This window comes from Podarcis liolepis, assembly GCF_965112155.1.
Source record: "Podarcis liolepis genome assembly, chromosome: 8".
In the NCBI taxonomy this organism is placed as follows: domain Eukaryota; kingdom Metazoa; phylum Chordata; class Lepidosauria; order Squamata; family Lacertidae; genus Podarcis; species Podarcis liolepis.
This window is the reverse complement of record NC_139560.1, coordinates 38,186,576-38,203,787: the sequence shown is the minus strand read 5'-3', so window position 1 is coordinate 38,203,787 and position 17,212 is coordinate 38,186,576. Positions and strand designations below refer to the sequence as shown.

General features: G+C 40.9%; 1 protein-coding gene across 3 annotated transcripts; it reads left to right on the top strand.

Moving 5' to 3' along the window:
• The first annotated feature begins 329 nt into the window (after positions 1-329).
• LOC310713589 (DGAT1/2-independent enzyme synthesizing storage lipids-like) lies at positions 330-15,751 on the top strand. 3 transcript variants are annotated; one of them, XM_083518014.1, is made up of 7 exons: positions 330-337; positions 7,118-7,444; positions 8,456-8,620; positions 9,512-9,705; positions 10,230-10,290; positions 11,614-11,753; positions 13,211-15,751. In XM_083518014.1, coding segments are annotated over exons 1-7 (993 nt in total). In that variant the 5' UTR covers positions 330-336; the 3' UTR covers positions 13,316-15,751. The 3 variants fall into 3 exon arrangements, with proteins under 3 accessions (XP_083374140.1, XP_083374139.1, XP_083374138.1); XM_083518013.1 differs by lacking the exon at positions 330-337 and adding an exon at positions 4,766-4,932; XM_083518012.1 differs by lacking the exon at positions 330-337 and adding an exon at positions 4,766-4,947.
• The last annotated feature ends 1,461 nt before the right edge of the window (positions 15,752-17,212 follow it).

Below are 17,212 nucleotides of genomic sequence, written 5' to 3'. Positions count from 1 at the left end.
CAGAAATGTGAACAGTCAGAGGTCAGGTGAGCAGCAGTGCCCCACTACACTGTCTGCTACTGCTGTAACCCATCATTACACAATGCAGTGACATGTAAGAAAATGTGTCCTGAGGTTGCTGTGCTAGCTTAAAGAATACGTACATTCACATCTCCAATTAAGCTGGTGTGGTTTTAAAATGGGGTGACACACCCCACCAAGGTGATTTCCACCCTTACATGCAGGAAGTCTCACTATGTGGGCAGCAGTTAGGTGAGAAAACCAATGTGACAAGTTCAGAAGGAATTGGTGCTGCTTTCCAAGTGAGACGTAGGCAAGTGACAAGTCAGATTTTCAAGTAAGTATGAGGGCATTTACAGATGACCTGTTCATTGGGCCTTCATCCTGATTTGTTTACAGGGAGGTTATATTATGTTGTGTCAAGCAATTGCTTTCCCACATGTCCAGTGCACTTCCCTGTCGCTTTCTGTATCGCAAAAAAAAAAAAAAAAATCTGATTTGGGGAGGAAGAGGGTTTGTTGTTTAAGAGGGTCAAATCAGTTTTTTATGATTTTCAATTTTATATATTTCAATCATTTTACAATCATTTTAACATTTCGAAACTCGACTTCCTTCTCCCTCTTTCTGTGGCTCCTTAAATTTATTTTGTATATTCTCTGCATATTCCAAATTAACGTAATTTACTCATATATTCATCTATTTTAAATATATACTCTTATAAAACTGCAAGTTATTGCAATAATCCTGCCGATGTTCTAATCTGTTTACCGTTTGTAAATATTCAATAAACCATTTCCATTCTTTTATAAAAAGTTTGTTACCTTGATTTCTTATTTTTCCATTAAGTTTCGCCATTTCTCATTATTCCATAAATTTTTGTACCCATTTTTCTTTCATTGGAAGTTCTTCTTTCCATTTTTAGGCAAGTTAACATTCTTGCTGCTGTAGTCGCATGCATGAATAAATTTCTATACAGTTTGGGTAGTTTTGTCCCTATAATTCCCAAAAGGAAAACTTCTGGTTTTCTTACAAATGTTATTTTAAACACCTTATTTAATTCATTATAGATCATTTCCCAGTAAGCTTTTTAAAAAAATAAATAAATCATTTTTATTCAATTTTCCACTTTAACAATCCAATCAAATCACATTAATTATTCCAAATTATACATATACATATCAAATAATCTGAATATTCTGCCAAATTATAAATTTTTAATAGGACTTCCCATGCTTCAAGTTCTACAGTGGTGCCCCACAAGACGAATGCCTCGCAAGACGGAAAACTCGCTAGACAAAAGGGTTTTCCGTTTTGGAGGTGCTTCGCAAAACGAATCTCCTATGGGCTTACTTCGCAAGACGACAATGCCTTGCGAGTTCCTGCGGGGTTCCCCCCCCTTTTTCTAAGCCGCTAAGCCGCTTATCAGCTGATCCGATCAGCAGATAAGCCGCTAAAAGCCGCTAATAGCGCTAATCCACTAATCCGTCAATGGGCTTGCTTCGCAAGACGAAAAAAACGCTAGACGAAGAATCACAGAACGGATTCTTTTCGTCTTGCGAGGCACCACTGTACTGCTTTTCATAGTCACTTCCAATGGTTCCTCTAATTCTTTCTGTTGTTAACCTTCCTTCTTTCACAGCCTCTGAGTTGTTCCCACAAGCGAGTTAAAACAAGCAATGATGTGTTTCTGTGTGGATTATATGTCTATGATTCCCCTCTATAAGTTCGCAGCATCTCCTCACACGCTGGTATTTCTGCCAAATCAATCCAAAGGTCTTTTCGCTGCTGGCAGCCGCCATCTTCACTTACTTCCTATGAAATCAAGTCTAAGCGTCTGCTCAGTAATTTTCCCAGACCAGTTGCATCATATCCTATCTTTCTTAAATACTTCATTGAAATGATGATGATGTATCCATTTATCAGGAAGCAATCATCAACTCCTGGCTTGTTGCCCCAGAATGTCCAAAGACAAGGGAATGTTTCTTATCATCCTCTTTTTATTCATTATTTACAGAGAGAGGCTATATAACCCAGCCTCTTGATAATGGCATTGTCCTGAGTGAATCTCCACACACCCCTCCATCTCTCCCACTTCCTCATTCATCATTTCTATGCATGCTGCTTCGTGCCCTTTGTCTTTGAGCTCTTTGCTCTCCTACTTTCAAGGCTCGCTGGGTTCTGAGAGAGGGGGGTCTGGAATGTTTTCTAAAGACAGTGTGTCCGTCAGCTGCCACCCCCCTACTGCTTCCTCCTCCTCTCCCTTTATTTCCCAACTTTCTCCCTCATCTGCCTCTGAGTTGTGACCTTCCTCAAACCCCTCTTGTAAATCTAAATTGTATTCCTCTTCCTTCTCCCTGGAAAGGTCAGGCTGGGGAGGCAGTCTCCACCATTCCTCCTCTGCCCAGTCCCTGACACCATGTTGTTAATTTTCCTGATAAATCCTTAAATTCTTTTAATTGATACTCCCCTCCCTCTTGTTTTAAGAAATTTCTATAAGTTGTCCAACCTTCTATCATATTCTTTTTATTTACCACTGTGGCTTCCAATGGTGAGAGCCAAAGTGGTGTTTTTGCCTCTAATAGATTTTTGTATTTATTCCATACTCTGTACAATTTTTTCCTAATTACAGTGGTACCTCGGGTTACATACGCTTCAGGTTACAGATGCTTCAGGTTACAGACTCTGCTAATCCAGAAATAGTACCTCGGGTTAAGAACTTTGCTTCAGGATGAGAACAGAAATTGTGCTTCAGCGGCAGCAGGAGGCCCCATTAGCTAAAGTGGTACTTCAGGTTAAGAACAGTTTCTGGTTAAGAACGGACCTCCGGAACAAATTAAGTACTTAACCCGAAGTACCGCTGTATATTTGTAAATCCTTTAAATACTGTCACCTTTTCATACCATAAATAAGTGTGCCAACTGAAAATCTTATCATGACCTTCTAAGTTTAAAATATGTGAATTATCCAATGTCATCCATTCCTTCAACCAACAAAGATGCTTCATAATATAGTCTCATATCTGGCAGGGAGAACCCTCCTCTCCCCTTTGCATCTATCAATATTTTATTCTCATTTTTTCCCCTTGCCAAATATATTTAGAAATATCTTTTTGCCATGTGTTGAAACAATCTGTCTTGCCGATGACCAGAACTGGTTAAAACAAAAATAACATTCTAGGTAATGCATTTATTTTTATAGTCGACTCTGCCTAATAGTGAAAGATTCATTATGTTCCAGGGTCAAATCAGGTTTAATTGAACCTGAATTTGTTGGTATGTGAATGAATCCCACTTGAAAATTGCAACAAGTGTGATTGATTTTCCCATGACGGGATCTTGATCAGTGGATATTTCCTGTGGATATGTCTGCAGATTTCATTATTCTGTATGGCATTCACACAGGGCCCCCGGTCGTTCCATGGACTATTGACCCTGCACCACTACAGCTTATCTCTTCCACTGCCACCAACCAGGTTTCAGACTCAGTCAGGTTGTAGCTTATTAACAAAGATTCCAGTTTATTGTGAACGCAAACAAATTTTAAATACTTTGAAACACTGTAATCCAATTCACTCTCTTTGTCTCCCCTCTGTCTCTAACTCGCTCTGACTCCTATGCCTCCCACCCACAAGAACCAACCGAAATAACTGCCAAAACCCCTGTGTTGAGCCTTAAACACAGTTAGGCTCCACCCCTGGGCTTTCTTATTGGTCACCCTATTAACCCTTTCTCTCTCCCCCAAGTACGACATCTCCATAATGAGTGGGCAAACGCCACATTCTGGCATCCTTATTCCAGTAAAAGCAAGTAGCCACTTTGAGGACTTTTGTCAAAAAGCAGACTAAAATGCATACTATGACTAAACTTGAGCTGGATTGATATTATTTCCATGGCACAATCTATGTCCCTGGCGCTTTATATGATCACGTAAGCTGGAAGATATAACTGTTGGAAATAGTTCTGGAAATAAGAAAGGGTAGAGGGAGGGAAAGAGAACTGAAGTGGACAAATGAAGTTAAACACATTAAGCTTCATTTCTCTTCACGCTGAGGTTTATGGGACTAAGATAATCAAAGGATTCATGGAAGTGGTAGGCTATTCAGTATCCATTAAGAGGGATACTCTGAGTTGCATCAAAATGTCATGGGTCAGAACTGGAAGTCTGAACTGGCTTCCAGTAACCTAGGCACAATTAAATCTATGCCTAATTCTCCTAAGCTACTTCAGGCCTACATAAGATGAACCCATAATTACAGATGGAAGGACCTACCCATTTTAGTTCTATCAGGTTCTCATTTTTCCAATCCTAAATTCAGTTCTTCACATTTCTGCAGCAGTACATTTTTGTATGTAGTTTTGCCTAATGTTCACATTTTTGCAAGCAATTTTTGTGTTATTTTCACTAACATATTCATTTTTATCCACATTTCCCCCTGATAGATTCATTTTTGTATACATTGGTTGGAGAACTGTATGACACAATCAGACACAACGAGAGTGCAAGCCTCTTCAAGTTTTCTTGGAAGTGAGCTCCCAGGAAAGAGTGCATAATGACAGCATTGTAAGGTTGTCTGCTGTTAAAATTGCAGCTCACCTATGCAAAACACCTTTCAGGTTCCAACAGCAAAAAGTAAATGCTCTCACTCTGCTCAAATCCAAGAGGCATTTAAACTGCTGCTTTAGGGTGGATAATTAATTTAATAATAGTAATAGTAATATAGAAGCATTATATATCATTTCCCAGTAAGATTTAACCTTACTACTAGACCACAATGGGCAGGGTGGTGCAGCCTTTTTTGCTGCTTGAGGACAAAGTGGGAAACGCCACCCTGCTCTGCTGCACCACCTATCCTGCTGCCTCCACTGTCAGCACAGCCACTGCATTACCCATCTCCAATGTCCCCACTACCACCCGCATTGGTGCCGATTACTGGTGAGATCTCACAAGGTATTTTACCGTTAAAATATAAGCCAAACTGTGTCTTTATTTGCAAATAAGGCTCATGGGACAGAGTGAAACTTTTTTTTAAAACCATTTTCATTGATTTTCCAATAAAAACAGCCAATCAACATATCCACATCATAATCCAATTAAAAACAAGAAACTGAAATTTTAAAAGGACCAAATTGTAATCCAAATTGTAATTATTAATTTTTCCGGGCTCCCCATAGTCTGGACCTCTGAAGCATATCTCCAAATCTTCTGTCCTGCCTCTTCTCGTTGTTGTTGTTGTTTTTTAAAAAAATATAAATTAATTTTTATTAACAGGCCAATCACATCACATTATCCAAATCACATTAGTTCCAAATTATACAGCCAAATTTTAAATTTTGTTGGGGGTGCCCATACATCACGCTCCGCACGAGTCCAAAACTCCGAATGAGTCCAAACATCACTTATATTACTGCTTTAATTAGACAGTTCTATCCAGTTCAATCTAGAAGATAGTCCTTTATTACTTTCTTTCTCTTCTTGTTGTTATCGTATATTCCTTTCTTTGCAATCTCTGATAATTTTCACAAGCAGATTGAAAACAGGCATCCTCTGTGTGGGTTTTGTACTCTCCAAAGATCATATCGCTCAGGGACAGCCTCTGTTCAACGCTTCCATAAAAAAAAAAAATTAATCTTCGGTCTGTCCTTTATTTTTCTCAGGCTTGCCAAATAAATCAAATGAATCAGGAGGCTCTGTCCTTCTTTCTCCGGCAAGCCTGTCTTGGCAAGACCCCATTTTTTAACTGCATCATAAAAATTGTCCTCTTTCTCACCGTTCACCAATCCTCTCTCCTGTTATAATCCATCCCACACAGTTCTTGAATTCCTGCTTGTGATTAGTAAAAACGCAACGAACTTATTTCTATCTGGGGTGAAGGGTTATTAATATCACATCGTGCAAAGAAAAAAAAGTTTTTTCCTCCACCCCCCCTTCATTCCAAACATACAGTCTCCTAGTGGTGATTCATCAGAAGATTTACTTATCCATCCGTCACTCCCAGTCACAGAGATCCATTAATCAGCAGTCTTATCTCTCAAACATTACTTGATGTATGTGCTTCAGCTTCATTCCAATCATATGTTTCCAATTATAATTCCAAGCTGAAGCTAACCAGCACGAGCTGATTGGAATCGGCGTCAGGAAGATCTGACTTCACCGAGGGCTCGTGCCAAGTGTTCGGCACCCCCATCTCTCGGATCAGGGGGTGCATTGTGAACACCGCTGGCAAGGTCTTCTGGGGGGGTAGAAAGACTGCATACTTCCCATAGCAGCCCCTTAATTACCTCGTATGGGTCAGAGAGATGTTATTGTCAGCCATCTTCCAACGCGCCACCTGGTGGCCCCCCGCCTCTTCTCGTTGTTTTCATATTTTCCGCCTTCTGGTCTTAATGCTTTAAAGTTCTCCATCCCTGGCTATGCGATTCCCAATCATGTCAAAAAATCATATGTCCTTTCATCCACCGAATACAGCTTTATTTGTAAATATATATTTTTTCAACTGTCTATTTACCAGCGCAGCTTGTCCTGGCTTCATTCCTATCTTCCGATCCAGGCTGTTGCCCAAGTTTATCATTTGAAGTTTAACAACGCAGCATCTCGCAAGTTGTTAAATCACTCCAGAACAGAGTGAAACTTAATACCCCAGTATGTCTGCTTAGGATTACAGCTTAAGCCAATTGGATTGTTAAGTTTCAGAAAGAGCCATTTCTCGTTTGACTCTTTGTATTCTGGTACAATCATGGGGGGGCGTGCCTCCCCCCGCCCCTGCCCCCAGCAAATACATTGCAGTTTTGACTGTCAAGATCAGCTATAATTGAGCAGGTTCTGGAGCAGCAGAGAGCATTTCAGGTACATTCTAGCCCACAATTAAAATCAGCTAACTTATATTATTGTCTATAAACAACTCTGTATGGAATTGTTTTAGAAAGGTGTTTTGTTTTGGTTTTTTTGTGGAAGGGAAACAGGGTTAAATAGCATAGAATTCTGTGTAAAAATTATTGCAGCCTGTGGGATGACAGTTCAAAGTGATAAATTGTCTTCTGTTTTTTTCTAAGAGAAAAGTGAAGAAGCAACATCACCTTGAAGTAAAAGTAATCATTGGTTTTTATTTATTTCATTACAGTGGATGAAATTATTGCTATCACATCAGATGTTTCAGGACAAGAAAATGCGGCTTGGTTTACTCACGTGCTGAAAAACTGGATTGGTTTTGGATACCTGGGAGAAAATGCAAGCTACGTGGTTTACATTTTCGGACTGCTATTAATGCTTTTAATGCTGTCACAGGCAATATATATCTCCATGTTTTGCATGATGTACATTTTTAGCTTTCTTCTCTATATTTACAAGAAAATGAATAACATAGTTCAAGACACTTCTACTGAAGCATGGGTCACACCAAGAAGGCGTCTTACAAGTGCTTTGGATATAATTGGAAAGATATGGCATGGTAAGCAAGTATTTCCTTAAATAACAATAGTGACAATGTTATCAGTGCAGGCTTGTCCTTTACACCAAATGAGGCTCTGTCCCAGCAGCCTTAGTATGCCATCAGCCAGCCCACATTTTCCTGCCTTCTTACTTATATCTAGTCCAGAGGGTGGCACAAGCTGCCAGCTTCTTCTTCCTAGCCCCAGCGTTACCATGGAGCATAGGGGCACTCTTGACCTCTCTGCCTTCTGCCTTAGCAGTTCAAACAGGCACCAGTAACCACTGAATGCTATAAACCACTTCACTTCAGAAAACTGAGCTTCAGGATTAAGCTCTGAAGCAAAAGCATGAATATTGTCACTGTACAACCAGGAACTCTGGGGTCAATATCATCAGCAGAAAAAAGAAACCTCAGCTTGAAATGGTTTTTATAAGCCTGACAAAATGAATAAGTCCATACCTGTGATTAAATTACAATAAACGGGGGGCCAGATGAACCTTCCTGATAAGGGTATTCCACAAGTAAAGGTACTCTCTGAAGTTTCCATTTGCTTCAGCTTCTTCTGGTGGAAGGAGGCTTCCTTGACAAATACCTCAGCACACAGGCAGACTGCTGCAAGGCGGCTCAGCCCTAAACATTTCGGGAAATATCATGAAAGAAGGGAATCTGATTTTCAGTAAAGGTGTTGTAGGGAACAAACCTGGGGCCATCACATAGAAAGAGCTGCAGGACAATGTAGCATACATAGAAAGAGCTGCAGGACAATATAGCATACCAAAACCCCCACTTAACTCCATTTTGCAATATCATTCACATGTGGCAAAATTGGTGGACATTTTGGAGATGTGGCAGGGATCGAAGCAAAAGGCAGTGAAGAAGTGTGATGGCAGAAGCATTTCTCTAGGTGGCCAGTGGCCTCTATTTTTCCTCCACAAATCCCCTGAGACAAGTTGCTAATTGTTTTCCTCCAATCATTATGTAACATGTATGACAGCAATAGTAATCTGTTGCATTTTGTGCTCTTTTCAGGTTATGAAATTATTGGCGTAGAGCATATACCAGAAGGACCAGGGGTAATTGTTTATTATCATGGAGCTTTTGTTTTGGATTATATGCTCTTTGTAGCTAGATTATATACACTGACTGGAAGACACATCTACAGTGTAGCTGATAATGGCTTGTATCTACTACCAGGTAAAATACTTTTACTTCATATTTAGAATTAGAATATTGAAAAGTGACTCTAATACTGTGATGCGTCATAAAGAATATCTATCTGCTGGCTCTGTAATATCATTTCCGCCCTAGAAGACTTCCAAATCCAAAGTATGAGCTTCCACTGAAAGGATACAATAAAGTGTTGTTAGGACAGACAATGGTCAACTCTAATTCGCAAATACAGTGGTACCTCGGTTGTCGAATGTAATACATTCCGGAAGACCATTCAACTTCTAAAACGTTTGACAATCACGGTGCAATGGGCGGTTGGCAAATTCCTTTGAGAAAATGGAGAAACTTACCTCGGAAGCCGTTTGACTTCCGAGGCACGTTCAAAAATGGAAGCATTCACTTCCGAGGTTTTGGCGTTCAGGTTCCAAATCATTCGGCTTCCAAGATGCTCGAGAACCAAGGTTCCACTGTAGTATGTTAGACCCGGTGGTGGCTGGTAGCATTTTGACTTGGTAGGGCAACAATTTATAACCTTGCTGATACATGTGCCATTACATGTGCTGAGTATAGTTGTATAGGATTACACTGTAAGAAATGGGTGGATACATTTGCATTGTAGCATGTACCAGAGTGTTACTCTCTCATACTTATATTTCAGTTAAACAATATACGTCAGAAAGATTGCCTACCATAGGGCTATACCTTCCCTGTTTCGATTTTTCAGAAAAAAGTCTATTGCTAGAATACGTGAGAGAATGGAAGAAATGTCTACAAAGTCTACACATCCTAATTATCTTACTTTGAAAGACTGCCAAGCAGTCTTAATGGGGCCACATCACTGGAAACTGTATAATATCTATCTATACTATAAATAATACTGATAAAAATGTGATTTGTTCTGGGTGTATTTTTCAGGTGTCAGACCACTTCTTGATTTATTTTTTTGCCTAAAAGGCAATAAAGATGAATGTGTAAAAATTCTGAAGAAGGGCCATTTATTGGGGATTGCACCTGGTGGACTTAGAGAAGGAAATTTTAGTGATGAGAACTACAACCTGGTTTGGGGTAAACGTACAGGTTTTGCACAAGTGGCTTTACAGGCCAAAGTGGTAAGTAGCCTATTTGTAGTAATTATACATTGCCCACAGTATTGTTGATTGTGTGCAGTCAGTTGGTATTAAAACACACTTGTACTGAAGAAATATGGCACAAATTTTACAAACATGGAGACTGAAATATATGGTTGACTTCCAGTGAGCAGTGAATTTACCATTCATTTCTAAATAGTAGCAAAAAGTGTTTTTACAGCTGGGCTTTAACACATTATTGCCACGATAAACTGTTCAATTAAGTTGTACTGGGTTTTTAAAAAACTGAATATTTTGTTGACAGGTTGTTGTTTTTTAACATATACAATATGTGGTTCTTTTTGCCAGCTGAGCACTTATTTTCATGGATTTATCACTGCTTACTAAGCCAAAGCCTAAAACTGGGCTTCTTGCAGTCAAAAATATGTTGAGACTACTTTTTCTGGGCCAGCAGGGCTGGGGAGGGTCTTATAATTTTAAAATTTAAAAAGTCTAGGAGCCAGTTAAAATGTTTTGTTTTTATCTTTCCTTTCCTTTTTTGAAAGCCTATCATTCCTATGTTTACACAAAATCTTCGAGAAGGATACAGAACATATGGGAAAATATGTGAGCTTCACTTTTTATGTTCCTTTCTATATATCATTGTCACCCTTAATGTAACTTCTGCAATGTACGTTATCGTCCTCATGAATTGGCAACATATCCCATTCATGAAATATATGTATATGTGATGTATGCTACTTCTGAGTTTCATTAGGAAGTAGAGTTTGAATAGGTTCACTCTAAAGACCACCTAGGACAATGCTTGCTGTCCATCATGAATCAGTGGTAAGCTGAGGTAGGTAGCAGCTGACACACAACAACCGATGAAAAGCATTCAGGATAGCTTTTTGTCAGTGGAGATTGCCAGGGCTGACACAAGGCACTTTGCTAGCTGAAGTGAGAGGCAAGATTATGATTCCATCCCTTTGGTCTTGTTCAGAATTCTACTGGACTGTCAGTCGAATCTTACTAGGCGTGTCCTCCACTGCACCTGAGGACATCAGACTAGCTTATTATTATTTATTTAATTTGTTGGTAGTTTTATCTTGCTCAGGGCAACCCAAAGTGACTTAGTTTAGAGGTTCCTGGGCTGGCTGCAGCTGTACACAGCTGCATCCTCCACCCCTTGTCAACGCTCATCTGCAGCTCTGCATGGTGCCTGAATTCTGCCCATTCACAGTGCCTCACTGTGACATCTGCAGGTGTTTCATGAGCAAGGCGATACATGCACAGTGTTTGCTGGAGTGTATGGCCTGAGCTGGCTGCATGTGTGTGTGTGTGTGTGCTTGCTTGCTTGCTTAGTCAGGAGCCGTTTCCAATAGCACTGCCAGTGGCACATTGGAAGGAAGCAACTAGGCAAGATAGCCAGCCAGCTAGCTCAGCTACTAGCATTATCATTGTTAGGGCACTGGTTCAGGAGGATGAGAATGGTGGAGGTGCTCAAGCAGAATATCTGGGAGAGCAAATGCATCCCCACCATGTCTGCCACCTGAGGCAACTGCATTACTCGGCCTAATGGTAGAGCTGAGCTTAGAGGTTGTATTTGCTTAGTTCTGTGTGATGTGGCCCTAGGACACTGTGTGGCTTAGGGTGCCAGCTGAACCTAGGACTGTGGTTAAGCGATCTCCTTCTTAATCACAATCTGTAGCCAATAACAAATATTGGTTAAGGAGACGGCATATCCTCAACCCCAGACTCAGACCGCTTGCTAAGCCAAACCTCGGTTTAGCTGATGCCACACACTGAGTTAAAAGATCAAAGCTGCGGTGAGAAGCCTGCATGTTTGAGCTAAGGTGTGGTTTGGCAAAGTGGCTTATATACATAAAGATTTCCACACCTGTAGGAACTCATTTTCTCTCTCAAAATGTTTTTCTCTTTCAAATGCAGCACTACTGAAGTGGCTGTATGAGAAGACTCGGATATTTATCCTTCCCATTTTTGGAGGGTTTCCAGTCAAATTCCGCACATATATTGGAGAACCCATCCCATATGATCCGGATATCACTGCTAAGGAGCTGGCTGAAAAAGTAAGCTACCTCTATATTGGATTCTTGTGCAAACCACAATTCAGTTTTGAATCATTTTCTGCATATGAAGTTACTGCTTATATAAGACCAAAACTGGTATTCATTTTACGTATTTTATGCATGTTTGTCATTCAGCCTCTCTTTTTTATTTAAGTTATTGACACTAAGCAAAAGCTAGCTAACCCAAAGAGTTCTATAACTGACTAAATGGACCCCCAATCTGAAATTACAGAACTTTTAGCTACATTTCTGCTTAGACAGAGATCGCGCTCCTCAGGACTGCTTTACAAAAAACAATTTCATATGCAAATCCACTTGCCACTTCTGGGGAACCAGATCATTATCTTTCCCCACCCATTGGGACAACTTTCACAGGTGGGTAGGGTTACATGATGATGACAGCAGGTGACTGATAGGTGAACAGTCCTGCCCACCTGCCAAAGTTGACCTGCAGGGTGAAAAGGAGGGGCCTGCTTCATCAGCTCATTCCCTGCAGAAAGCATGTTGGTGAAATGGCATCCAGCAGGATTGAACCCTTGCCAGTCAGCTGACATCACCCATGGGCAAACCGGACCCCCTCATGGCCAAGATTGGCCTGCAGGCTAGAGGATCCCCACTCCTGTAGAAGAAAAATGACATTGCACTATAAAGTATGGCAAATGTACACATATATACAGTGGTACCTTGGGTTACAGATGCTTCAGGTTACAGGTGCTTCAGGTTACAGACTCCGCTAACACAGAAATAGTACCTCGGGTTAAGAACTTTGCTTCAGGATGAGAACAGGAATCGCGCGGCGGCAGCGCAGTAGCAGCAGGAGGCCCCATTAGCTAAAGTGGTGCTTCACGTTAAGAACAGTTTCAGGTTAAGAACGGACCTCCAGAACGAATTAAGTTCTTAACCCGAGGTACCACTGTATTGGGTTGCATATACACTTGTGTGTTTGCACAGCATAGTGCCCACTGAACAAACATACTTCATTACTACAGAAGGCAATTGCATTTAAGTAATACTCAGAGTCCATCAGTTTTTATTGGGTCTACTCCAACTTAACTGGATACCACTGATGCTTCTGCAGCCGAAGGTGATTTTATTTTTTGTTCTTATGCAGAAAAATTCTTCCTTTTCCATTACAGTCGTACCTTGGTTGTCAAACGGAATCCGTTCCGGAAGTCCATTCAACTTCTGAAAACGTTCGACAACCAAGGTACAGCTTCCGATTGGCTGCAGGAGCTTCCTGCACTCAAGCGGAAGCCGTGGAAGCCCCATTGGACGTTCGGGTTCCAAAGAATATTCACAAATCAGAACACTCATTTCCAGGTTTGCAGCCAAAACGTTCGAGTCGCAAGGCATTCAGGATCCAAAGTACGACTGTAATGATATTGCTACCTGTAAATAGCGTTCTTCCAAATATTGAATATAATTTCATGTCTTTTCTTTTTCTTTTCTTTTAACAGACAAAGATTGCTCTTGAAAATATTCGAAACAGACACCAAAAGAGACCAGGAAATATATTAAGAGCCCTCTTAGAACGATTTGATAAATATCACAAAGAGAATTAGTCTGTCCGCTTTGATGTTCTGGTGGATGACTTATGCCAGGAATGAGACATGGTGTGTTTGTCCCTGTTGGTTCTGCTGGACCTCTTGGTGGCTTTCCTTGGTGGTATGCTTCTGGGCAGACTTGCTGATATGGGACTTGGAGGCACTGTTTTACAGTGACTCTGTTTCTTCCTGTAGGGGCAAACCCAGAAGGTGGTGCTGGAGAACTCCTGTTTGATGCCTTAGCTGTTGGCCTGTGGGGTCCCTCAAAGTTCTATTCTGTCCCCCATCCTATTTAACATGTACATGAAACCTCTGGAGGAGGTTGTCCAGAGTTTCAGGGTTAAGTTGATGACACCCACCCTCTGTCATGGATGCTGTAGTTGAGATTCTTGCATTGCAGGGACTTGGACTATATGACCCTTGGTCGCATGCGCGACCGCCAAAACCCAGAAGTAACCCGTTCCGGTACTTCCAGGTTTCGGCGGTCCGTAACCCAAAAAAACGCAACCTGAAGCGTCTGTAACCCGAGGTATGACTGTACAGCTTTAGGTCCAAGCTATCTGAAAGACTGTATTCCCTCATATGAACCTGCCTAGATTTTGACATTTTTCAGGAGATGCCCTTACTTGGTCCCCGCACCGTTAGGGGGACGGTTGGCAGGGGTGGTGGAGAGTGCCTTCTCAGTGTCAGCCGCCACACTTTGAACTCCCTTCCTAGAGAAGCCAGACTAATTCCCTCCATGTTGTCCTTCTGTCAGCAGGTGAAGACTTTCTCATTCCAATAGGCTTTGGGGAACTGACAGCTTTTAATGAAAGGGCTGGCACCATGTTGTTTTTATTGCAATTATTGTTATGGATTTAATAGGTTTTTTTATAATCAATGTTTAATTATTGTTGTTGTTGTTGTTTTAATTATGGGCCTTTTGTGTGTTTTAGTGGTTCTTATTTTAATTTCTAAGCCACCTTGAGTGCTATCAGGGAAAAAGGTGGGGTATAGATAAAATATCATCATCATCATCATAGAATTGTATAGTTGGAAGGAACCTCAAGTGTCATCTAGTCCAACCCCTGCAATGCAGGAATCTCAGCTAAATCAGACATGTCAAATGGTCATCCAATTTCTGCTTTAAAATCTCCAAGGAGAGTCCACCACCTCTCATGGGAGTCAATGCATTGGGTTGTATCCCACTGAAATTAATAGAACGTTGTCATATCCTTTAATTTCTATTCTTAGTAGTACTAGCATTAGATGCAACAACCTGCTTTATCTTATATATTAATATTTCATTCTTTTAAAACCTATCATTATGCAACCACTGTACGTTTTGAAACTATTAAAATGTGTACTTCTCCCCAGCTTAAGGCTATTATAAATTATGCAACAGAGCACTCGTGCCATGTGATTCCCTGAACTCTACCTAGTTTAAATATGAGGTGTAAAATTTTCTTGGGTAAGCAGTCATTATAATCTGTTATCAGTATCAGGCTGTACTTTGCAAATAAGAAAACAAAACAGCTATCCATACAATTACATCACCAAATTATATGATGCAGTTGGAATTAAGGTGTGCTTGGAAGTAACATCCACCAATTTTTAAAGGAGTGGTTGTGCAGTAGAGCCGATGTCTTAATGGGTGTGTGTAGGATTGCAGCCTTGGATTTGAGCTGCAATATAATCATACATGAACCTTATAGTCCAGCCCCCCACAAGGTCTGAGGGACAGTGGACCAGCCCCCTGCTGAAAAAGTTTGCTGACCCCTGGTTTACAGGGATTAAAACAAGCAAGATTGCAATAAAATAACACAAAAAACAATCAATACAACACCATTATAAAATCACAAATTATTATAAAACAAGAAACACCATTTAAAAGGTGGGGAACTTAGTAGCAATAATTCATTATAAAACTGAGGACAGAGGAATAAAATCTACAGGGTAGTAGAACCAGTATAAAACCAGTGTAAAACATAGTTTTAAAAGGTCTAAGAAAATAAAAAGCTATTTGTCTTGCTCAAAAAAGATATTACAGCAATTACAATGGCATTCCACAGCCAAGGGACCAGTTCTGAACAGACTTTCTTACATTGTTACAAGATCACTTCACCATAATTTTGATGTAACCTGTGCATGGAATAGAAGGCTGAAAATCGAGTCATTGAGAGACACAGGAGCATAGGCACAGCCAGGGTTTTTGTTGGGGGGGGGCAAGCTTTTGTTAGGGGGCGGAACCTTACATTTGTATTGACTTGTATTGATTTGAATGGATTTGGGGGGACAGCTACCCCCCTGACCCCCCGGATACACCCATGTACAGGGCAGCCTACACCCTCATGACCAAAATCCAGGTGAAGCAAATACTTAATAAAATTAATAGACTCTTATTTGGGGGGGGACACTTGCCTTGATGTGCTTCCTTGTACTGTTTCATTTCCTTAATAAAGAAACTAACTGCAATTTAGCCTCGCGTCTACCTCTCTGACCTGCTTTTCCTGTCAGCCCCATGGTACACCTGAAAATAATGACAATCTGGTCGTGATCATATAGCGGTTAGTACTCTGCATTGTGGAAATAATGACAACCAGGAAGTGCCCTGATTTAAAACCACAGAGCCTAGGGCTTGCCAATCAGAAGGTCGGTGGTTTGAATCCCCGCGAGGGGTGAGCTCCCATTGTTCGGTCCCTGCTCCTGCCAACCTAGCAGTTCGAAAGCATGTCAAAGTGCAAGTAGATAAATAGGTATCGCTCCAGCAGGAAGGTAAATGGCGTTTCTGTGCACTGCTCTGGTTCACCAGAAGCGGCTTAGTTATGCTGGCCACATGACCCGGAAGCTGTCTGTGGAGAAAGGCTGGCTCCCTCGGCCAGTAAAGCGAGATGAGCGCCGCAACCCCAAAGTCGTCTGCGATTGGATTTAACTGTCAGGGGTCCCTTTACCTTTACCTTTAAGTTTCCTATGTATTTCTATGCATGCATTTAAAAGTGAAAGCTTGATTTATTTGGTTTAACTAATCACAATTTAATCTATTATCAACATGTTGCTTACAAAGGTCTGTGCCAATTGATTCTGTTGACCTTTTCAATAAATATCCTATTTTTAAAAAACAAATGAACTGCTTGAATATTCAATTGTACTTATTCTTTTACTCAGTAAATCCTCAGAGTGCCAGTTTCACAACATGCCCCACTCTCAGCATATTTGTACTGGCTAATTTAAGCACAAATTCGACTCATAGCTGTGAGGCATTTGTGAGCTTTTTTGCGGAGAAAGTCCTGTTGCTCCGCCGTGACCTCCCTGCCAATTTAGATACAGTAATAGAACTGGAGGCCCCTCGACTGTCTTTGGGTCCAGTATTGGACCATTTCAATCAGATACTCCCTGCTGATGTGGATAGATTCCTCCTAGCTGGCAGGCTCACCACTTGCCTCCTTAATCCATGCCCGTCTTGGCTGATTCAGGCGTGCCCAGATGTCGCACAGACTCCCCTGGTCGAAATTATCAATTTGTCCCTTGGCACGGGGACATTCCCAGGGGAGCTGAAGGAAGCAGTGGTGTGTCCGCTCTTAAAGAAAACTTCATTAGATTCTTTAGATCTGTCCAATTACCGCCCAGTTTCGAATCTTCTGTATCTGGGCAAGGTAATTGAGAGAGCGGTGGCTGAGTAAAAGAAACTGTGTGGAAATGAAAATAACAAGTAAAGCCTCTGTTTGTTGGAATATCTGGGAAGAAAATAAAAGGCTCTCTGTGACGCAGGTGTTTTTTAATCAGGATCCACCATTAAGAGGCAGACTATGTTGCAAAATTAATAGCCATGGGGGAGGCACGCCTTTACTCTGTTATTATGTTTGTACTCTAAAATTCCTGGCACATCTCCTCTAGAAAGGCTAATTTATGGTGCAAATCGTCTGGTAAAATTAATGA

Coding starts and splice junctions, on each gene's coding strand:
- LOC310713589 (XM_083518012.1), top strand. CDS start 4,896: ATGTCCCCACTACCACCCGCATTGGTGCCGATTACTGGTGAGATCTCA. Junction 7,445..8,455: donor AATTGGAAAGATATGGCATG/GTAAGCAAGTAT, acceptor TGCTCTTTTCAG/GTTATGAAATTATTGGCGTA. Junction 9,706..10,229: donor TGGCTTTACAGGCCAAAGTG/GTAAGTAGCCTA, acceptor CTTTTTTGAAAG/CCTATCATTCCTATGTTTAC.